The 22879-nt window shown below is 47.1% G+C and overlaps 2 protein-coding genes and 2 non-coding genes across 21 annotated transcripts in view; all 4 read left to right on the forward strand.

Moving 5' to 3' along the window:
• The first annotated feature begins 314 nt into the window (after positions 1–314).
• Positions 315–5985, forward strand: ATP5F1B (ATP synthase F1 subunit beta). The gene is made up of 10 exons (XM_004006572.4): positions 315–462; positions 938–1120; positions 1361–1535; positions 2029–2150; positions 2401–2585; positions 3082–3240; positions 3335–3457; positions 4371–4583; positions 4972–5173; positions 5721–5985. Exons 1-10 carry the CDS (start codon positions 336–338, stop codon positions 5816–5818), a joined length of 1587 nt encoding a protein of 528 aa, XP_004006621.1. The 5' UTR covers positions 315–335; the 3' UTR covers positions 5819–5985.
• On the forward strand, positions 1187–1261 carry LOC114114232 (small nucleolar RNA SNORD59). The gene has a single exon (XR_003589062.1). It is a non-coding gene; the product is annotated as a small nucleolar RNA SNORD59 (small nucleolar RNA).
• On the forward strand, positions 2236–2306 carry LOC114114231 (small nucleolar RNA SNORD59). Its single transcript, XR_003589061.1, has one exon. It is a non-coding gene; the product is annotated as a small nucleolar RNA SNORD59 (small nucleolar RNA).
• A 1787-nt stretch (positions 5986–7772) lies between the features above and the next one.
• Positions 7773–22879, forward strand: part of BAZ2A (bromodomain adjacent to zinc finger domain 2A) — a 35106-nt gene continuing 19999 nt past the window's right edge. For 4 of the 18 annotated variants that reach the window (XM_012174738.4, XM_027967576.2, XM_042247060.1 and 1 more), the window contains exons 1-2: positions 7773–7939; positions 12653–12736. The gene's annotated coding sequence lies outside the window, so the exon portion shown is untranslated. Of the gene's footprint in view, positions 7940–9147; positions 9199–12652; positions 12737–13172; positions 13365–18114; positions 18236–18951; positions 19386–22879 lie in introns of those variants that run through there. The other 14 variants (XM_015094792.3, XM_060412945.1, XM_060412949.1 and 11 more) reach the window with 8 other exon arrangements.

The following is a 22879-nucleotide window of genomic DNA, read 5'->3' on the forward strand; positions in this document are numbered from 1 at the left end:
CCCACGTGCTTCCGCACAGGAACTCGGCCCCTTTCCCAAACGCAGTTCCTCAAAGTGCTCTCTCCGACTGACATCCCTGTTGTCCAATTATGTTTCAAAGCTCTGAGGGTGGCACCGAGCCAGTCACTGTCCAATAAAAAAAGGAACTCAGATTAGCACGAATTTTGGCCAATGGTTGAGAAGATGAGAGACTAGTGGCCTATAGGAGCAGCGCCAGAGTGATAAGCAGAAAAATTACCCAATGGTCGTGCCTACTGCAGAGTCGGTCTCGCCTCCAACTGCTGGCAGTTGGAGGCCAGACCGCTGCAGTGCTCAGTCTCCACCCGGGCTCCGCCATGTTGGGACTTGTGGGTCGTGTGGCTGCTGCCTCGGCCTCCGGGGCCTTGCGGGGAGTCAACCCTTCAGCGCCGCTACCGCAAGCCCAGCTCTTACTGCGGGCCGCTCCTGCAGCGCTCCAGCCTGGTAAGTGCCTTGCTCTGGCAGCTGGGTTCGGTTCTGTCGTCCCATGACCTTGAGCCTGGGGCCGATAGTTGCTCCGGCCTAAGGGATCTGTGGTGCTAGAAGGACGCCAGCGCCAGCGCCCGCGCCCTGCCCTCTAACGGCGGAAGAACAAGAACAGGGACGATCTAATTCCGTCTTATTTTGGAAGAGGGGCGCTGTGTGACGTAGTAGTGCGAGCAGGTGCATTGACCTTCCCGTGAAATGGGGGCACCGCGCGCCCTCTCGAATAATGGAGTTATGTGCATGAGGATGGGAAGATGGTGCAGGCTCGCTCTCCGCTTCCAGCGCGGCCCTCCCTCTGGACCCGCCTTCCGTGCAAGCGGAAGGGGGCCGGGCCTGGGCTGCGTTCACCAGTAACTTGTGAGTTAAGTCCGGGCGTCCGATGACCTTTAACTGTCCTAACCCCAACTTCTTCAACATCTTTTTGGTCTGTTAGCCAGAGACTATGCCGCTCAAGCATCTCCATCGCCAAAGGCCGGCGGCGCCACTGGGCGCATCGTGGCGGTCATTGGTGCAGTGGTGGACGTCCAGTTTGATGAGGGACTGCCTCCCATCCTAAATGCCCTGGAGGTGCAAGGCAGGGAGACCAGGCTGGTTTTGGAGGTGGCCCAGCATTTGGGTAAGTAGAGTTTGTTAGGAATAGTAAAGATCTTGTTCGACCCAAATATCCCTCAAAACCAGGCTGTCTTCTATGATGATTTTATCAAAATGACTTTCGTTCTTCTGAGTTTGCTGAAGCCACGTTTAGATACTGAGAAGAAGTCTTGGTTGACTTAGGTGTTTAATGCCAGCTACAACTTAAATAAATACCACGAAGCCAGTTTGTCCTGTGTAATCCTGCAATGCCTATATCTGACAGGTGAGAGCACCGTAAGGACCATTGCTATGGACGGTACAGAAGGCTTGGTTAGAGGTCAGAAAGTCCTGGATTCTGGTGCACCAATCAGAATTCCTGTTGGCCCTGAGACCTTGGGTAGAATCATGAACGTCATTGGAGAACCTATTGATGAGAGGGGCCCCATCAAAACCAAGCAGTAAGTATTCCTGTTGTTGTATCTACACACAAGGAACTTTTTCCTAGCAGTTTTATACATTAAGGTGGCACCATCTACTATAGCAGAATTTTTCTGCAGAGAATCCCTAAACCACACGATGCAATTTCTAATGAAGAAAATTAATGATGCAGAAATTCTGATTATAAAAAAGAGAAAATTGAACTCCATAGGTTGATTATTTCAGTTCATCTTAATACCAGTGGTGTTTGTATTTCATATTGGTATGTGAAGAAGTGATGTTTAGACTCTGTAAAAGGAAAACTTCATGACAGAGTTGTCAGGGAATGGGATTATTGCTTCCTGAGATAATGAAATTCCTTTTATTGCAGAGTATTTGGGCTTGATGGTGGGTGGTAATTTGTCTAGAGTGTTATATAAAAGATGAGACTGTGAGTAAAGGGTTAGGCTTGAGAATTGAGAAGAACTTTTTAATAAGATGAACAGACACTGATTTTCTTGTCTGCCTTTACAGATTTGCTGCTATTCATGCTGAGGCTCCTGAATTCGTGGAGATGAGTGTTGAGCAGGAAATTCTGGTTACTGGTATCAAGGTTGTGGATTTGCTGGCTCCATATGCCAAGGGTGGCAAAATTGGTATGTTAAGTGACAGGTAGATATTTTCCAAACCTAATGTGGGAAACAAATCCTACCATGTTATGAGTGGGTACTGAGATATGTCCCTCACTGATGAGCACCTTCTGACTTTCGTTCTTCTGAGTTTGCTGAAGCCAGATGCCATTTCTGAGAAGGGAAAAGATGGAAAGAAACACACAAAAAAATGTTTTTTGAAGTTTGCTTATATGGAAATGAAATTCTTAATTTGTTTTTTCTCAACCTCTTGTAGGGCTCTTTGGTGGTGCTGGAGTCGGCAAGACAGTACTGATCATGGAGTTAATCAATAATGTTGCCAAAGCCCATGGTGGTTATTCTGTGTTTGCTGGTGTTGGTGAAAGGACCCGTGAGGGCAATGACTTATACCATGAAATGATTGAGTCTGGTGTTATCAACTTAAAAGATGCTACCTCTAAGGTGAGCACTGAGCCGATGTCCATGTAAGTCAGGTCAGGAAACTGTTGAAGTTGACTTGTTTTGTATTTTCATTTTATTGTCCTAGGACCTACAAAGGAAAGTTCTATCAGTATTTTTCCCTGTTGCTAATACACTCATGTACATTGCGTTTTCCTTTTTAATATTAGATAGCGTTTCTTGGGTTTTTGTTCTGATATATAGACCCATCATTTGAAAGTTAATTCTGGGGACATTAAACGTTAATGTCTCAACCCTATTTTGTGCTTTTCTCATATTTACAGTTTATTTCCTTCCTGCCAGAAGAATTTTGCCTCAATAATAAAAGAAATTATCTTTTGTTTTGAACTACAGCTCTAAAAGGGAAAAAAAAATTATGAACAAAAACCTAGACACCTGAGGAGGAGGGTTTTTTGGTAGTTTCTCTGATTTGGGGACCTTGGATAGATGACTTTCATACTCCTCTGCCAGGATTTCTGATTGTTTATAATTGCTGCAGGTAGCTCTGGTGTACGGTCAAATGAATGAGCCACCTGGTGCTCGGGCCCGGGTTGCTCTGACTGGGCTGACTGTAGCTGAGTATTTCAGAGACCAAGAAGGTCAAGATGTGTTGCTGTTTATTGATAACATCTTTCGCTTCACCCAGGCTGGCTCAGAGGTAGGTTTGGGAGAACCTGGTTCATTTGACCTTTTTATGGAATGATGGAGATAAGGCTAACAATATGGTTTTTCTTTTTTTTTTTTTCCCCCAGGTGTCTGCTTTATTGGGCAGAATCCCTTCTGCTGTGGGTTATCAGCCTACCCTGGCCACTGACATGGGTACCATGCAGGAAAGAATCACCACCACCAAAAAGGGATCCATCACCTCTGTACAGGTGAGAACAATTAAATGGATGAAGGTCTAATTTGTGTAAAGGCATGTACAGAGGTATAAAATCTCGTTACTTTTTTTAAGTAGGTACTGGAGCTTAAATAATATTTAAAATTCTGTGTGTGCATGTTAAAGACCCTAAAAGATTAAGAAACCACTCATCTGAGCTAATTGAAGGTGTATATGTAAATGTAGATCACAAAAGAGTGGTTTCCAACCTGAAGGGAACTTTGAAGTGAACTTTAAATATGTACTACACTGCTGCTGCTGCTGCTGCTGCGTCACTTCAGTGGTGTCCGACTCTGTGTGACCCCATAGACGGCAGCCCACCAGGCTCCCCCCGTTCCTGGGATTCTCCAGGCAAGAACATTGGAGTGGGTTGCCATTTCCTTCTCCAGTGCAGGAAAGTGAAAAGTGAAAGGGAATTCGCTCAGTTGTGTCCGACTCTTAGCGACCCCATGGACTATAGCCCACCAGGCTCCCCCGTCCATGGGATTTACCAGGCAAGAGTACTGGAGTGGGGTGCCATTGCCTTCTCCAATGTACTACACTAGCTACTACAATTTTCAAATGTATGTAGATGGTGTATAAAGTAAAATTATCAAAAAATTATTCTAAATTTTTTTAACTTTCATGATTCATTTTCCTGATATAGTAGGGCTAGTTTTTTGGTTTAGAGTTAGAAAGTAGGATGAAGAACAAATGGAATAACAATGAAAATTCTTCCATTACAGCTTGGAGGAACCAGATAATATGTAACCACTAATACTCTGCATTAGGAGTGGTGAGAGTCTCCGTTGGACTCTTGAATGTTGAGAAGATAGAGTAACATAATGAGGAGGGGTCAGAAAAGGGGATGGTTTAAGTAAAATTACTTGGGTTCCTGCTGCTCTTAATAGGTTCTTGATTCACTTTAGGCTATCTATGTGCCTGCTGATGACTTGACTGACCCTGCCCCGGCCACTACCTTTGCCCATTTGGATGCTACCACGGTGCTGTCCCGTGCTATTGCTGAGCTGGGCATCTATCCAGCTGTGGATCCTCTGGACTCCACGTCTCGCATCATGGATCCCAACATTGTTGGCAGTGAGCATTATGATGTTGCCCGTGGGGTGCAAAAGATTCTGCAGGTGAGATCAGTGGCCATAAAGTCATAGAGGGAATTTGGGGACTAAGATCTTCCCTGGTAATTTGTGTGATTTGCATTAGAGCAAGGAAAGAAGAGACTAGAATTCCTAGTGAGTGTTAATGAAGTCTCCTGAGTTTCCAGGTTTGGAGTTGCAGTTTTTTATAACAGCAGCAGATAGATTCAGAGTCGGGGAAACAACATACCAATCTTAGCTGAGGGCCCTCATGACCCTCATTTAACTGATTTGTTTCAGTTAAGAAGTACAATAAAGTGCTAAAATGCTCTATACAAAGCTCATTGTGAATATAAAGTTGTATTAACCCTTAAGTTTTTGTCCAAGTTTGAGGAATGTAAATATTTACTTGGCCTCTCATCTTGTTTTTTCATAGGACTACAAATCCCTCCAGGACATCATTGCCATCCTGGGTATGGATGAACTTTCTGAGGAAGACAAGTTAACTGTGTCTCGTGCACGGAAAATCCAGCGTTTCTTGTCTCAGCCATTCCAGGTGGCTGAGGTCTTTACCGGTCATTTGGGGAAGCTGGTACCCCTCAAGGAGACCATCAAAGGATTCCAGCAGATTTTGGCAGGTGAGATTTCCAGTATAAGGCTGAACATAAAGTGGCATAGAATCTGAACTCCCTTGAATGCTGTGCTGTGTTCCTGTTCAAGGAACCATCAGGCAATATATATTGTGCCTAATTGCATAATTTTTATATGAAAATAAGACATTCTCCATCAATTTTCTTTGAAAATACCATCTGAGAGTGAGCCTTAGATTTAGTGAGTCTTAGTTTTCAGTGCCAGCTACTCTTCTACATGATTTACAACATCCTTATAAAGAAGGCATTATTATCCTATTTTACACATTAGGAAGTGTGAAGCTTGGAAAGTTTAACTGGCCCCAATATCATACAGCCAGAAAGAATTTGAACCTGAGTTACGTGACTCCAGGCCATATATTCTTAATCTGTACTGTAGCATTTCTTGTAAATTATGAGGCGAGTTTAAGAAAAGAACCTAAGATGACAGGATTTCATCACGTTCTGACTGGTGGCCTCAAGTGGTGAGGTATGTAACCACTGTAGAAGTTAATATCCTTCACTTCTCACCAGTTGGATTTTTTTTTCCATATAGGTGAATTTGACCATCTCCCAGAACAGGCCTTCTATATGGTGGGACCCATTGAAGAAGCTGTGGCAAAAGCTGATAAGCTGGCTGAAGAGCACTCATGAGGGGGTCCTTTTGGCAAATTAAGCACTCATCCTCCATGGTGTCCCTCTCCTTGCCCCTAATCCAGAAATCGCAGTTTTCTCTGTAGGCCACGTGAGAGCCTTGATTGAAGACATTGTGTTCTGTCTGAAGAATATTTAAGGTTTCCAATAAAATGTACATCCCTCAACATTTGTCTGTTTTTCTTGGTCCTGACAACGCAGCCAGTACTGAAGTTTTTAATAGTAGTTTAGAATAGCCACAAGAAACAGCACAAAGTAGGCTATATATATATGTTTGAAATGGGGTCATCCAAAAAGAAAAGCCATTGTCTTGCATTGTTGAATAGCTGAGTCTTATGAAGGGGTTTCCTGGGGATGATGGGATCCTAATAGGGCCTCATTTTTGGCCCTTTTATGTCACTGTTCAAGTTGAGTTTTGCCTCTTAAATATATGTAGTGTAGTCCTACTTTTTTAAAAAGCAAAAGGATTTTTAGAAGAGCATTTTGGGGAAAATGGGTTTAGAAATAACTGCTGTTCTAAGAGAAGGCACAGGTTAATCAGTGAATTAAATTTTTTGGAAATGATGCAGTTAAATTCTGAGGGATTAAAACTGAGTCAAAAGGGCTCTCTTCTATTACCACCGTTTTTTTCAGAAGGTGTCCCTGACTACTACCTCCTAACATTTTGGGCAAGACTTGTATGTATGATTCCTTGAGGCAATGCAGACTATAAAGTGCCTTAAGGCCTATTCTGAAGTTTGCTAAAATTAAGAAAATTGGGAAAAGAATGTTATAGGAAGAGTAATTTTCAGAGACTTCCCTGGTGGTCCAACTGTTGACTGCTTCCACTGCAAGGGGTGCAAGTTCGATCCCAGTTTGGGGAACTAAGATCCACATGCCCTGTGGTGTGGCCAAAATAAATTTTTTTTAGAGGTAATTTTCAGGGTTGTTGGGCTTGAGTTTCTGAGTCAAATAATGGAATGTAGACAATCTTCCCTTCATTTTAGGCTTCATTTAGGCAAGGATTACAAGAACAGCCACCTAACAAGTGCCCTATTAAAGTGCAAGGTTGGATTTGGTGCCCCTTAGGTGTTAGATGTTCTTTTGTAGATCCAGACCCATCTGCCCTCTGGTGGTAGGACTGAAGGCTCTGCAAGAACTGATCTCACCATTTTGAAATCCATGAAGGCCATTTGCTGGGATGTGGTTCTTTGCTAATGACTGTTTACAAACCAGCTGGGGTTTTTGTCCTAAGGAGGAGCCTGAATCTATAAGCTCCACCCCGAGGCATTCAAGTTGGGTAAAAGCAGGGCAGGATAAACTGAGATCCCAATTGAGAGGCCCCTGGGGGCTGAAAGTTGGGCAGGGGCCTTGGGAGAGGTGCCAGGGGTGGAGTAGGGGCCTTTAAGTTTCCTCCCATCTGCCTCTGACGTCCTTGGCACCAGCCTGTCCTGTGTCACGGTTTGGCCGGAAGGTGGAGCCCCTGAGCCGCCTGTGCTCAGTAGTTTGCCCCTAGGAAAGCCTGGATTTGGGGAAATGCTGAGTTATGGGGGTGTGGGCACATCCTCTAGGTTTTGACTCTGGAATGGGTAAGAAGCTGACGCAGAAGTCCCCGGGCTATGGGTCCACCCTTTCTGCTCTGTTTTCCCATGTTATCTAGAGGCAGAAAGACCTAGGAACTGATCCTAAAGGTGGTTTCTCCCATACTTCTACCCCTTCCCCCCTACACTACATTTCTGTCTCTTAGCATTCATCGAGAACCTTCTCCCTCTCAGTAGCTGCAACTATTTATTTCCTTCCCCCTTCACCACTCCTGGTACCACGCCACTAGGGTGTCAACACAGATCTAACCTTCCTCCATATTTCTCCTGGTTCGGCCCTGTCCTCACCGCCTCCTCCCTCTCCACCCAGAGAAAGCCCCGCCCCTCCCTCCTCCCTCCCCACCCCAGTCTGTCACACAGGGACATCACCCTACAGCAGTTCAGGCTGTGGTTCGCAGGAAGCATACATTGGCTTTTTGATTCGTGCTAGTTCCCAGCTCATAGTTTGGGAGGATCTAACACCAGCCTGCACGTGAAGGGGGAACCAAGGACAGTGAGGAGCTGGTGGTCCCAGCCCTGGAGCCCTGCCAGCCTGACATGAGTAAGTATGAGGACCAGCCCCCGGCAAGGCCTGAGGGATGCCTACCTCCCTCCCTGGCTGACTCAGCAGGGGTGGGGCCTAACCTTTGCTCTTTTGGGGGGTGAAGGAGGGGAAACCAGACTACAGGGGCACAGGACTCAGCTGGTGAGGCTGCTGACCAAGGGATCGTCAGCGTTGGCAAGCACCAGCCTCAGGGAAGAGCCTGGACTGCCCCTTAGGTGGGGGCTTCCCCTCCTCCCCACTCCCGCCCCTTCAACCCCGCAGTCCCTTGTGCCTCCCCATTAAGCTGCTGGGATTCAAGAAATATTTTACAGCACTCATGGGTGGCCTCCCCCTCAAAGTAAAGCCCACTTTTGGTCACGTTGGAGAATTTTTAAGGCGCCTCTCCCTCTATTTTTTCCCAGGCCTTTTTAAGTCCCTGTCTTCTTTCCTCCCCCACCCTGACCCACCACCAGGTGGGGGCTGCACTGAGCAGCTGCTTCCTGTTGCCCCAGAGGTTGCTGCAAAGGTGGCGGTGGTTGGGGGAAAACTGAACTAGAATAAAGCCGATTCTCACGGTCCCACATCAGCTTCACCAGCGCAGCTACTGGCGGCCCCCCACGTTCCAGTCACTGAGAAACACGGAGAGGCAAGACTGAGGCTGAAAGGCCTGAAAGGTCTTTGCCCTCGCGGCTTCCTGATTCCAGAAGCTTTTATACTTGGGTCGTGCCGGGGGAAGGAGGCTGCGTCTCCCCACGGCGGTAGGGCTTGAACTCCCGAGGAGTTGAACCTGTTCACCTAGTAGGGCCGCTGTGCGTTACCCTCAACAGTCTCGGCCGTGAGTTTCCTCTCGGACACCTCTATTCCTCCGGAGTCCCTGTGACTCTCACAGCCTTCCTGGTCCTCCTTTGTGAAGAGATCTTGGCCGGTGTCTCCCGGAGCGCGGGTGGAGCTATCCCAGGTCCTCCAGTTCGAACCCACCACCATCCCCCACTTCACCGCAGAAGTTTCTGTCTCTCCTTCCTGGGGATCTGTTCTCTTCCTCCATCTGGGATTCTTCCTGGTTCTGGCCCCTAGGAGACGCCACTGGCTTCCCCCTCCCCCAGCGAATTCTTCGCGACAGCCCTACCCGAGCGCTTGTCCCTACCCCAGTAGCTCCTGCCCCTTTAAGTGCTACCCCCCCCCCCCCGCCCCGCCGGCTGCCCAGGGCTGGGGGAGGAGGCGCCGCCGCCGCCCGGCTCGGCCACCTGCGCTGCCGCCACCGCCCGGCCCTGCTCCAGGTGAGGCCCGGCACCCACGTCCGGTCCCGGAGTCCCCCGGCGGGCCGCCCCTGCGGTCTCCTACCCGGGATCCGCGCTGCCGGGGACTCGGGATCTGATCCTCCCCCTGCGGGAGCTGCCCTTCCTCTCTCCCCCGCACTATCTACTCGCCCATTTCTCCCCTGTCCTCTGCGACCGGAATCCGGAGGCTTCTCACGCCTCTCGGCCAACCTCTCCCGGGTACCCCTCCTATTCTGGACCCAGGATCTCCCCCTCCCCCGCGCCTTCCTCGCCAGAAAAATCTCCCTTGGTCTGGATTTCGCCTCCTCCCCTCTGGAACCATCGCTTTCCCACGCCATCCTAACCTCCAATGGGAGGGGGAATAACCGCCACCCCAACTCCTCTCTTTCCCCGTAGTAAGGGGGGTGGGGGTTATCTTAGCCTAGAGTCACTTTCAGGCCCTGCTCCGTTTAGCCATTCAAGTTCAACTAACTCTCACCTAACGCTTTCCTGAATCCCTCACCCTACCTCATCTCTTCCAGACTTCGGGGGTGCGATCTCAGCACCAGCCCAGGTGGGAACAGCCCTTCTAAGCTTGGGGTGGGCCAGTCCCGCCTAAGACCACTCTTACCCCAGAGTCAGGGAATGGGGGGGTGCCACCCAGAATCTTGTGATTCTGGGCTTAAGGGGCTGTTGGAGAACAGTGGATGAAGGGCTAGGACTAAGTCTCTAAGGGTGTTGGGGGTGGTGAGGAAGGCCTGGGAAGCCCAGCCTTTTCTATTCAGATGCAAAAGAAGTCCTGAGGAAATTAGGTCTTCCCCATCCTCTTCTGAGACCAGTCTGGATAAGCTCCTTGGAGAGTTTGAAAGAAGACTGCTGAATCTGAGGGGACCATACCAATTTGGAAAGAAGAGGGATGAGTTGTGGTCCTTTTGATGGGGAGAATCTGGCCTCCCCTAAATACGAGGTGGGAGGGTGGGGGGAGGAGACTGTTTTCCATTAACCTGGAGAGGAAAGTGGGACAAGTTGGAATGGTTAACAGGTTGAAGGCTATCTCTGCACTAGACTCTATTAACATGTGAACCCTTCAGCGAGTGAGGGCAAGGTAGGTCTTTAATATTGATAATGACCCCATCTCCATTAGAGAATTCCCCTCTGTCCAAATCCAGCTGAGACCTTAGCTCTGCCCCTTTTCTTCTTGCCCTCTCATTCCCCACTGTCCCCAACACAACACACTCCAGAATGAAGGGACAAGGGTGTCTGGATTTGAGTCATGTTTCACAGGCTGAGAGGGAGCTGGGTAGGCATGGGGGATGAAGGAGAGGGTGGTCAGCAGTGGTGGTTGGGGTTGAATTCCAGGAGTTCCTGGACAAGGAGAGGGAGAGGCAGAGGGATGCAAACGAATCCGACGTCTCTTGCTTTCCCTCTTCCCCCTCTGAGCTCCAGCCATCTGGCTCCTCAGTGGTGCCATGCACTATGGCAGCTGACCCCAGTCAGGGTGGTACAGCAGGAACACAGGGAGGGTGAGAAAGGGAGAGCAGGTGCTAATTTCTCCCTCCCCATTGTCTTTATTACCCGCCCACTGGCCTGGCTTGTTAGAGGTTCAGAGTATTCTCTAGCTACTCTTCTCACAAGTTGCTGAAAAAAATGACCATTTGCCCCTTCCTGTTTCTAGTAGCTTCCTAAAGAGAGATGGGGTAGGAATTGTCCACATCTGATAGGACTGAGGAATGTCGGGATCTAAAGGGTCAGTCTGCCCTCTGTCGTCTGGATGTGGGGGAGAAGCACAGCTGCTGTTTGGGGTGGCTTCTGGCAAGAAGGAAACCCCCAGCTGTTGGCATATTGACACCCCAGCCTCATCCTTACTCAAAGAGCAAGGAAGACCTCTGATTAAAAGGGATGAGAAGGGGTCTCATTTAAGGAGGAAGGTGATTGTAGTCTTTCTGCATCAGATGGGAAAGAATGGATCCTGCCTCACTTTTCTAATCCCGAGTGGCCCTTTCCTATCCAACACCCTTCTTCCCAACGGCTCCTGGCTGGGATAGTCCTAGAGGTTGCCCTGGAGACTAGGCCTGAGGCTCGGAAGGGGTGGGGGCAGTCAGTGGGGCACAAGAGTAACCGGCTCTTCCGGAGAGGAGTGGAGCCAGCGGGTGGGTGTGTGTGGGTGTGTGGTGGGGGGGAGGGGAGGGGGCGTGGCTACACCCGTCTGACTGGCGCAGGCTCCTCCCCTGCCGCCCGCCTCCGACTGTCCTGCCCACTGATTGGGGGCGGGAGGTAGGAAGATTCGCCCTCATCTGCCCTGGAAAAGGAACAAGAGAAAAAGAAAAAGGATACCTAGCTCTGTCTCTTGTCCCTTTAGGAAGCCAGTTCCATGCCCTCTCTTCTTCACTTGTCTTTATTTGGGGGATGGGGGAGGCATTCCTTAGCAGAAGTTTGCTGGATCCTTGCTTTCACCAGAAGAAAGAACCCTCCCTCTACCCTGAGTGTGATCCCTATTTACCCAGAGACTTGAGGTTAGTAGGCTGTTAGGGGTCTTGATTTTTTATTCAAGGTGACCCTATAAATCTGTTATTGAGTCGTGGAGGAGAAAAGGATTTTGATTTCTGTCTGCTCCTTCCCACTGGCAACCTATTTTTTTCAGGAGGAGAGACATCCTCCTAACCCTCCTCAGCCTGTCTCTGGCCTACACACTTTGAGCTTTGCTGAAGCTCACTTCCTTCTTAGCTTTTCTGAGCCATTTGTTTGTTGTGGTGAATGAAGTCTGTCAAAACTCAGGAAGAACTCACTTCTCTGTGGAGTAAGAAAATCCAATCTAGACTGATGGATTTGGTCCTGCCTTACTCTGGTCCCACCCCGTTTTCAGATCTTCCTCCCCAGACTCCCAGAGGAAAAAAGTATTTGTTGACACCCGCAACCTGCCAGAGTTTCATCATCCCCACTCTGAAACTGTTCCTCTTCCAGAGAATTCAGCCTGAGTTTTGCACAGTTAGGCAGTTGTTTGTAGAACTGCATTGCAATGAATTGAATAGGAATTATCTTGACGCCTGCAAAGTCTGTAGAGTTGCAAGGGGAAAAAAAACCTGGTTTCTGGTCACATTTTATCCACTGTTTGACCTTGAACGAGTTGGTTACTGTCTTCAGGCCATAATTTCTTCATCTAACCAGAGAAGATTGAACTAGAAATTCTCTAAATTCTAACATCACATATGACACTTGTTCTCCACTCTGGGCCTCTGCAATAGACATTTTAGGTGATAGCTAATCTCTAGTCCTCTGCTAGATTTTTCCTTCCTCTTCTCAGAAGTTTTCAAATATAGTGCTATCAGAAAAAGTACTGGAACTATCTTAAAAGTGGTGATTTGGGGCACCTTATTTGCTGGTCAGTTTTCCTGTTCCTCCCGTGTCCCTCTGACCAGATTTAGGCTAGACTCTGGCCTTCCCTTTCTCGTCTCAAGGTTCCTTTTCTTACCCACAGGAATCTTCCTGACCCTCAGGGTCCTGCTAATGTCGCCGGGAAATTGGTGATCCAGGCAGGAACGGGCTGCCATCCACGGGACAGGTGAGTGGGCAGCAGATGGAGCTTGCCTTCTTCCACCTCTTTACCAGGATTGAATTTTTCCTAACCTTTCCTCTTCTGCACTTCCACTTTTCCACTACTTATCATGGGAAATAGCTGCCCCCGAAATGATCTCCCTCTCCTATCTCCTACCCCGCCCCCCTTAGGGGACTGGCACATGTCTTGGTCCTAGAAATTTGGTGTAGTCTTTGAGGTTAACCTTGGGTTTAGGGCATGCCTTTCAGTTTGCTCAACGTGATGCGGGACTACCGCCCACAGTGAAACAGTGCCGAGGTAGCTCACCGGTAAGGTAGGGTGACGCCGCGGCGCTAGGACCCAGATCCGGGTCAGGGAGCAGGGATGCCCCGGCGCTAGGACCCGGCGGCGAAAGGCGGCTCTCCTGCGGCCGCAGCTTCCCCGCCCCCTCCGGCTTCGGCTCACTCCTCCCCCGCCGGCCATGTTGGCTCCGCTCGGGCCCCGCGGTTGAGCCGCGTCCCCCTCCCCCCTCCCGGACCCCAGACCCCCTCCCCCGCGTTCCCCTCCCCTCCTGGCGCCCGGAGCGCGGCCATGTGAACCGCCCGTCCCCCGGGGAGAGACAAGCCCCGAGCCTGGCTGGACGCCGCCGCCTCAGGTCTGTTGGGTCTGTGGCTGGGGGCCTGAGGGGAGGGAGCCCCGCTTTCATCCGAGGTTTCCCTCAGGGGACGGAGGCTCTGGAACCGCCTACAGCCTTGCGGGGAAGTAGGGGGGAGAGACGCCGACTTTCTAGTTAGGACCCAGCCCTGGGCGGGGGTCTTTTCGCCCAGGGGGCTGGAAGGAGAAGGCGGCTGGCCGGCCTGCTGTAGACCCGGGATGGGGCGGCGGGGGCGGGTGCGAGAGGAGCTGTGGAGGCTCCCGGCGACGGCGGCGGCTGCGAGGAGGAGGCGGAGAAGCCTCCTGGCTGGTGGAGATGACTCCTGTGGGGGACTCAGGGTGGAATCCCCGGGAGGGGCTCCACCTCTTCAGAAGGGGTGGGGATTGCCCGAGTGCGAAGGGTAGGTGAGGGGGTTCCCTGGACGGGTTTCACACTCCGTTTGTGGGGGTTGGGGCGTTTTGGCAACGGTGAGTGGAGGTTAAAGGGCTTTCCAGGGGTCTCGGGGTGTCTCCTTGGCGGAGTAGGGGGTGGGGTGCACGTTCTCTTGAGCTTGGCGAGCAGGAGCGAGCCCTGCTGGAGTGAAGCTGTGCTTGGCTTGGGGCCCTCGAGTCCAGGGAGAATCCCCCACTCCAAGGATGGGGGTTGGTAGGGCCGGTGCTGAGGCGTCCGGATTTGAGCTGGGCTTAGGGGCCGGAGGGAAGAATAAAGAGGGAACCCTTAACAAGCGGGATCCCTCTCTAAGGGGATCCCCATTTCCATGGCAGAAAAGATGATCCCGCATCATCCCTTTCTTTCCTGAGGTCCCCAGTTTTCAGGGGAAGGCAGTGCCATCAGCAGTCATCCTTTGTAGGATTTGTTGGAGTGAGAGATTTGCATCCTTCGGGGGGCGATGCGGGGGGATAGCTTCCACCTCCATCTGTACACAAACAGCCCCTCCCCCAAGCCTCCCGCAGGAAGTGGCCGGGAAATGGCAGCTGTGCGTTTGCTGCTGCGTCTCTTGTTGTTTTGAAATGTCCATTTTAATCAGATTTGGTTTCATTTTCTGAGGCCTTCAGGCAAGCTTGGATCCTGTCAACCATGTGGTCTGAGAGTCCTTTCGTTCGACTTTTTTTTTTTTGGTAAACTTAATTTGTCAACTGAAAGTAGTCACTGCGGTTGCCTCACTGATCCCAATCCCTCCTCCAAAGCATCTCTGTCTCCTTGTCTGGATTTTTTTCTCCTGAGCTAGAGGTCATAGAAAATCAAACTCACTCATTCACCAGCAGGGCTACTGTACTTTCAGTACAAGTGATGCAAATTCCCTGAGTGTAAAGAGCAGCCAGGAAGACTTGGGATCTTCTGTGGCATGAGAGTGGCTTTTGGGGATCTTGGTTTATATGTGTATATGAATATTAAATATATTCTTACATATGACAGTTGCTGTATTGCAGACCACTTGAGCAAGTGAGCTTGTGAAGAAGTTAATTCTGAGATGTGGAAGAAGAGGAGGGAAGAGGGAAGATTTAAATGAGTGGGATTTGTGTGTTGGGGTAGGACTGATTTGCAGAGTGAGGGTGGTGGGCTTGTTCCTCAGTGGTAATTCTAGCCTAAGAAAAAGTCCCTGTTGGAAGCCTGCTAGTTAACATAGGGGATGGTTTACCTTCTGCAGAAACAACTCATTAGGGGAGTGAGTTATCGTATGACTTACACCTCAGTTCATAAAAGACATATTCTCTCTTATTACCATTCATGGAGAGTGGTAACCTTTTCCCCTGTTCTATGCAAAGTCATGTGTCTATGCAAAGATTTTCTCTTTCTCCCACCTGATAATCCCAGGAGATTTTTATTGCAGTGTACAGTGATGGACTCTGTACTATGCCCCCAGGCACTTAGTTAGACCCTGGGTTTGGTTTGAGGTGAGTTGGCCACGGGATTTTATGTTTTGAGAGATGGAAGTATTGAGATCATTTGAACTACCCTGAAGATGGCTTAAGCCTAACATTTAAATAATCTTTTCAGTATTTTCCACCTGAATTGTAGATTCTTAGATTAAAGGTCCAGGATAGGACCTGGTAGACATATATGATTATGTGACAGCAGCATCATCACTGTTAGGATAGCAGCACTGCTCTTTTTCCTGGTTGTTGGAGTTGATATTCTGGAACAGTAAAAACAAGTTCAGTGTCACTGTCCTTTTTCTTGCCCCTCTGCTTGACTGGTTGGCTTTTGAGTTGCTTTCTGACAGGGTTGACTTGACACTGATTTTTAAGTTCCCCTTTCTTCAACCTTTGTTTACCTAGATTAGGGCCTGACAGAATAGTAAATTGATTTTCCCTGCTGGAAATTAAAACAATGAAGGAAGGAGAAAGACTACTCCTGTTTCTTTGGACTCTGTAAGAGAAGTTGATTTTTGAGATAGCTATGGCTTCGTTCGATACATGATTGATCGGAAAGCTGGATGAAGTAAAGCTTTCATGGCCTTTTTGTAAAATGGATGTATTTTTCTCTCAGAAGTGGATTTCTGAATATTGACTTTTTTTTTCTTAAGCCTCTCTGTAGAGGTGAAAATTTGAGGTGTATAGAGAACTATGTGGGCCGACCTTAGTGTCAGTCAGAAATCTAGAATGCCCTGTGAGGCTCATCTTGCAGTCTTGTGGTTCTGGAATTGGGTGTTGCCAAGGGAGAAGCAAAGGTTGTTAGGGTTACTGTGTCTTGCTCCTGTTGACCTTTCTTCTCACCTCTGAAGAGGTCTGCTATATTCTTTTACTAAAATAGTTAAAATAGTATGGAAGTTATTCCAATAACTGGAATGCTGCTCAGTCTTGTGTGAGATGTGTACAGTGAGGCAGTAATACCAGAAATTTTATTTCCTATGACATAGAGTGACTTATAAAACTCTCAAGGATTTTGTGGGGCAAGTAATCTTCTGGATTTGTTTCTTAGGATATGAATGTTCTCATATACCTCATAGCCCAAGATTATACTTTCTCAGCATTGTTGCACATGGGTCAGAGGGACCATTTTTCACCACCTTGTTGTTTTTTCATAATTCTGATTTATAAAATTATAAATTAATAAAACCTGCCTCAGTAAACGGGGTCTTTACCCTGCCTTCTCAGCTCAGTTTGTTTGTTTGTTTGTTTGTTTGTTTTGAGGAGGAGGGTAATATCTTTTTGAAGAAAGGGGTGAAGTCTGACTGTTAGAGCTGAAATTGAGAAACAGAGCTTGAAAGGGAAATAACCTTGTTATAGCCTCTGGAGTGTAGCTTTTAATGTCCTTCAATTTTAAAGGCATTTCCAGTTCTCTGGTGAAGTGACCAGAGCAGAGGCAGAAAACCTAGCCTAGATTGTTGGTATGTGGTTCCTTTATTCAGTCACCAAATATTTTAAAACTTGCTATATACCTTGAGTGTTCAGTTCAGTCATGCTTCCCTGTTTCTAGGCCTTATTTTCTGCATGAGACATCTGTCTAAAATATGTCAAGATTTGGGACCTTTCTTCCCTCTAGAAGAGTTACCTCTATGAACAATGAAACTGAATTTTTTGTGTTCCTACTATTTTCTGAGAATGGTAGGAGCAAAAAACCATATTCTGTATTGGATGAGTAAATTGATAGTGACAGAAAAGATAGATTTATTCATTCATTTGCTTAATCTACAGGTTCAACAAATACTTCCTTTCATTTTTTTATGTACTTAGCACTGAAATAAGTGCTGGAGATATAATGGTGGAGCTAGTACCTGGTTGATGCTGTAGAACCTACATGTGTGCTCAGTTGTTCAGTCTTGTCTGATTCTTTGTGAGCCCATGGACCCTAGCCCGCCGGGCTCTTCAAGTTCATGGAGTTTTCCATGCAATACTGGAGTGGGTTGCCATTTCCTACTCCAGGGGATCTTCCCAACCCAGAGATTGAACCCATGACAAACTCTCGAACTGGCAGGTGGATTCTTTACCACTGCGCCACCTGGGCCCCCTAGAACCTACAAGTATAGAAGAAATAAGAACAGAGAACAATCATCTTTGTGTTCTGTGCAGCTTGGACATGGCAGTTGTCTTTCAATTGCTTTCCTTAGTATAATAATCTTCCTTCTTTCATCATCTTCCTTCTGCCTCGCTGTCCTGACTAGGAAAGGGAGGTTAAGGAAACGACATTATGAGAGAATGAGCCTCAGTCAGTATGGCTATAGTCTGAGTCAGTGTTCCAAGGGAAGTCAGTTACCAGTGCTGTCTAAATGGGCTATCCTGAGAGGAGAAGAAGGCATGTTGATTTTGTGGCTTGACACTTGGAACTCTGTTGGTGGAGGAAGACAGCCTAGCTAGGGAAGGGGTTTTTAGATTTGAAAGGCAAAGCATCCTTGTTTGCAGCATCAGGCACTGGGAATAGTGAGAACTTTTGGATCTTCCCCAGAGAATAGGATAAGAATGGGAAATGAGGCCGCTTTTGTATTATAGCAGAGTTTTTCGACCTTGAGCAAGAGCCAAATAATCCTTTGTTGTGGTAGGTTGTCTTGTGTATTACATGATCATTAGGAGCATCCCCAATGTCGATTTCTTAGATAACAGTAGCATATACCTTTCTACATAACTAAATGTCCCCTGGTTGGGAACCACTGTATTAGAATATGGTGGGTGAATCCAGAGATGCTCACTGTTCAGAAATATCATAACATGCACCATTACAAATCTAAAATGTAGTAATATGATTTATTTACTATACTGTAAGATTTATATTCACTGTTTAGTAAAGACAGGTGTTTGAAATCTCTTCCTAGGCCCCCGTATTAGAAATTTCTCTGGAATTTTAGCATTCTGTATGGGAAGAAGGAAGCAAGAAGCTGCAGGCATTGCTCAGGGGTCCAGCTGGATGGTGTTGATGATGTGTCTTGTTTGCGGGTAGGTAGCCTCAGAGGTCTGAGTGTTGGTGTTGGTCAGGGCACCTGCAACAGTGTTGAAATTTGCAATGTTTCAATGCTTTGTGCATTGTCAGTCTTTTTCTGTTAAAGCCGTGTCACAGGTCCACAGAGTAGTACCTCTTCAGTTGAAACTGAGAAAGAGCAGGCTGTTTGGCCATGTGGCAAGAACTTTACTGCCTCAAGCTTAAGGGGCAGTGTCCCTCGCTTAACTCTTATAAATGAAGCTTAAAGGCTCTTAAGAGATCCATTTACATACTACTGGGACTGGGCTGGGTGCTGGCCTGATTGTACTTCCTGGTCAGGAGAGATGTCTACTATTCTGGGGGTTGGGCACTAACTGATTTCCTTTTTTCATTTGACCAAAATCCTGTTAGTTCAAAGGGAGACACTCTCCTTTGCTTTACTGTTCTCATTAGCTCTAGATGGGAAGACATGATTTACCTTCAGGCCTTATCGTGAAAATCATCTTGGGTAGAAAGGTTAAAATAAAATACCTCTGATTTTATTGCTGAGAGGAGCTGCCCACATTTTCTTTGCATTCCTGTACTGTGATGCCATATTTAAGTGACATCTGAAATTAAAAGGCGCTTGCTCCTTGGAAGAAAAGCTGTGACAAACCTAGACAGCATATTAAAAAGCAGAGACATCACTTTGCTGACACACAGGTCCATATAGTCAAAGCTCTGGTTTTTCCAGTAGTCGTGTACGGATGTGAGAGTTGGACCGTAAAGAAGGCGGAGCAGCGAAGAATTGATGCTTTTGAATTGTGGTACTGGAGAAGACTGTTGAGAGTCCTTTGGATAGCACAGAGATCAAACCAGTCAATCCTAAAGAAAATCAACCCTGAGTATTCATTGGAAGGACTGATGCTGAGGGTGAAGCTCCAAAACTTTGGCCACCTGATGCAAAGAGCCAACTCATTGGAAAAGACCCTGATGCTGGGAAAGATTGAAGGCAGAAGGAGAAGCAGGTGACAGAGGATGAGATGGTTGGATGGCATCACCGACTCAATGGACATGAATTTGAACAAACTCTGGGAGATAGTGAAGGACAGGGAAGCCTGGCATGCTGCATCCATGGGGTTGCAAAGAGTTGGACACGATTGCACGACTGAACATCAAAAGTATACAGTGAGTCTGGCTGGGAGGATCATTCCTGCTTTTGTAATATCTCTCATAGTAGTAAAATAGTAATGGTTTTAAAGTGACTTATCAAGGTCACACAGCTAGTGGTAGTAGAGCTGGAATTAGTACCTAGAGCCCACTGTTGTTCCACTGATCTCACTGCACAGCACAGAATATTTTATGTTTCTAGGAAGCTTCTTATAAATGAAGTGATTGTGGTACTGGTGACCCCTCAGTAGAGGCTACTGGGAAACAGACCTCAGGCACTAGATAACTTCTCATCCCTTTTACTTATCTGATTTCTGTAAGGCATCCATTTATGCTGTTGCTGCTGCTACGTTGCTTTAGTCGTGTCCAACTCTGTGCGACCTCATAGATGGCAGCCCACTAGGCTCCTCTGTCCCTGGGATTCTCCAGGCAAGAACACTGGAGTGGGTTGCCATTTCCTTCTCCAATGCATGCATGCATGCTAAGTCACTGCAGTCCTGTCTGACTCTGCAACCCTGTGGACAGCAGCCCACCAGGCTCCTTTGTCCACAGGATTCTCTAGGCAAGAATACTGGAGTGGGTTGGCATTTCTTTCTCCCCATTTATGCTTATTAGTATATAATTGGTGAGACAGGAAATGGTATACTGTCCCAGACTAGCAGAGATGAAAAAGCCACTAGTTTCCTCGTGGATTCAAACAGAAAAAGGACAACTAACTGTGGCCTGTCATTGAGTGGGAGAATATAGTCCAGCGGACATAGGAGAGAAGATGTGTGTCTCACACACCCCAGCAGATATGTGGCTGTGCATAAAACTGGAGGAGTGGAGAGGTGGAGATCAGATGAGATTGGCTCTCATCTGATTATCAAGCATAGCATTTCTAGACTTGTGTAATGAATTATTGAATATCCTCTCTGTGATGTAAGTTTGCTTATAGCTTTGCTTATTATTATTTTGGCTGTACTGCCTGGCTTGAGGGATCTTAGTTCCCCGATAGGGATTGAACCCAGGCCCCAGTAGTGAAAGTGCCGAGTCCGAACCACTAGACCACCAGGGAATTCCCTATGATGTACGCCTTCCCAGGTGGCTCAGAACCTGCCTGCCAATGCAGGAGATGTGGGTTTGATCCCTGGGAAAATCCCTGGAGAAGGAAATGGTAATCTAGTCCAGTATTTCTGCCTGGGAAATCCCCTGAACAGAGGTGCCTGGTGTGCTATAGTCTACGGGATCGACAATCCATGGGGTCCCAAAGAGTTGGACATGACTTAGTGACTGAGCATGCATGCAACCTAGGAAATAGAGGATGAACTTTTCTTCCTTAATGTCTTTCATTTCGGAAGGATCACTATTTTCACAGTGCTTTTTTATCAGACCGTTAGTGCTGAGGAGTGGCCTTTAACTATAGGGAAATCTTGGAGGGCCCTGAGGTCTTCTCTGTAGAGACCCAGTGTCTTCATTGATGCCTAGCAAGTTTGGATCTGCTGCTTATTTTAGAATGAAGATAGGAAATCCTATATGGAAAATAAGTTTATCCTAAAAACTTTTCTTCCCTTAAATTGACAAAATACAGAGTGGCTTTTATTTTTCAAATTCTAGTTAAAGTTGATGAAGGTGGAGACAATTACAGTATTAAGCATGGAAAATCTTATAGCTATCATACCATAGGCTATACTGGGTTTTTGTTTCATGCTCGGGTTCTTAGGTTCACTTAAAGGTGGCCAGTTTGCATTATCTAGCATGTTCAGGAATATGATTCTTACAAACCTTGGGCAGTGGTCTTATATATTCTTAACTAACTTATTCATTCTTTATAAAGCTTTACTCCTAGTTTTTTTATTTTATTTTTTTAAGAAGTTATTAAAAAAAAAAAAACCTCACCTAGGGGGCTTCCCTGGTGGTCCAGTGGTTAAGACTCTGTGCTCCCAGATTTGATCCCTAATCAGGGAACTAGATCCCACATGCACAACTGAATAAAAACAAAACAAAAAATGTAACCTAGGACTTCCCAGGTGGTGCAGTGGATAAGATTCTGTCTGCCAGTGCAGAGGACATGGGTTCAGTCCTGGTCCAGGAAGATTCCACATGGTACAGAGCAACTAAGCCCGAATGCCACAATTACTGAAATCTGCGTGCTCTAGGGCCTGCAACAAAGAGTAGCCCCCACTCTCCGCAACTAGGGAAAGCCTTCTCGCACCAACGAAGACCCAGCACAGCCATGAATAAATAAAATTATATATTAAAGAACCCCACATAACCTAGGTCTGCTTATTATTTCATCTTGGGAGCTTGATAAATCTTTCTATCTGAATTCTTCTGTCCTTTTTCAAAATGTAGTAACCAGAGGAGTTGCTTTTTCTGTATCACAGCAGGTCATGTCTCTCACATGTCAAATTAGTGTGTGCTAAGAACCTGATTGACGTGTCAGACTTTGCCAATAATCCTAGCTTCTGTTTCCTTTCTTTTTCTCTTTGCTCTATCAAAGGTAAATTTATTCTTAAAAAAAATTTTTTTTAAAATTTTTATAAAGATCTATTTATTTTTGGCTACGCTGGGTCTTAGCTGCCACACACTGACTTTGTTCAGTTGCAGCGAGTGGGGCTAGTCGTTGTAGTGTGTGGGCTTCTCACTGTGGTGGCTGCTCTTGTGGAGCACAGACTCTGGGGCAGTCACACTCAGTAGCTGGGGGGCACGGGCCAAGTTGCTCCACTGCATGTGGGTTCTTCCTAGACCAGGGACCAAACCCATGTCCCCTGCATTGGCAGGCAGATCGTTAACCACTAGGCCACCAGGGAAGTTCCTCAAAATACTTTTATTTATTTATTTTTGGCTGTGCTGGGTCTTTGTTGCTGCGAGGGCTTTTCTGTAGTTTTGTACATAGGAGGCTACTCTGTAGTTGCAGTGTGCGGGCTTCTCATTTTGGTGCACAGGCTCTAGGGTTCGTGGGTTTCAGTAATTTTGGCTCCCTGGCTCCAGAGCACAGGCTCAATAGTTGTGGCGCATGAACCTAGTTGCTGTGTGGCATGTGAGTTCTTCCTGGATCAGGGATTGAACCCATCTCTCCCACAGTGACAGGCGGGTTCTTTACCACTGAGCCACCAGGGAAGCGCCAAAGATAAATTTATTCTGATCATCATTCCTACTAGTATATCACCTCATATTCAGTAGAGGGTAAAGAACTTTTTAACCATATTTCTCCCCAATGAGCCACTGCATTTTACAGTTTAAGTACCTAGCAGTTCTCTCAGTGACCCTTTACATTTAAGCCACAAAACCAAAACATGGGGAAGTAGTCATAACAAAATACTGTTCTTTAGGGCACTCTTACTTAATCAGTTTTCCAGCTTTGACACTTTTCAGAGCTTTGTTCTTGAGAGCGTAGGATTTCCCATGAAAAAGGAGAAGTGTTACTTGATGATTCGAGTTTTGCCATTATGATCAGCTTTCCTGAAATATGTGCTTTTCAAATTCCTTTACTCAGGTAACTATACTGTCTTCTGATGTCTGAGGCTATA

Source organism: Ovis aries, chromosome 3, assembly GCF_016772045.2.
Source record: "Ovis aries strain OAR_USU_Benz2616 breed Rambouillet chromosome 3, ARS-UI_Ramb_v3.0, whole genome shotgun sequence".
Lineage (NCBI taxonomy): Eukaryota > Metazoa > Chordata > Mammalia > Artiodactyla > Bovidae > Ovis > Ovis aries.

What these genes read in the sequence shown, in the direction of transcription:
- ATP5F1B (XM_004006572.4), top strand. Translation starts at nt 336, where the DNA reads ATGTTGGGACTTGTGGGTCGTGTGGCTGCTGCCTCGGCCTCCGGGGCC. An exon ending in TGCCAAGGGTGGCAAAATTG is followed by an intron (nt 2,151 to 2,400) that starts GTATGTTAAGTG and finishes AACCTCTTGTAG; the next exon opens with GGCTCTTTGGTGGTGCTGGA. An exon ending in TAAAAGATGCTACCTCTAAG is followed by an intron (nt 2,586 to 3,081) that starts GTGAGCACTGAG and finishes TAATTGCTGCAG; the next exon opens with GTAGCTCTGGTGTACGGTCA.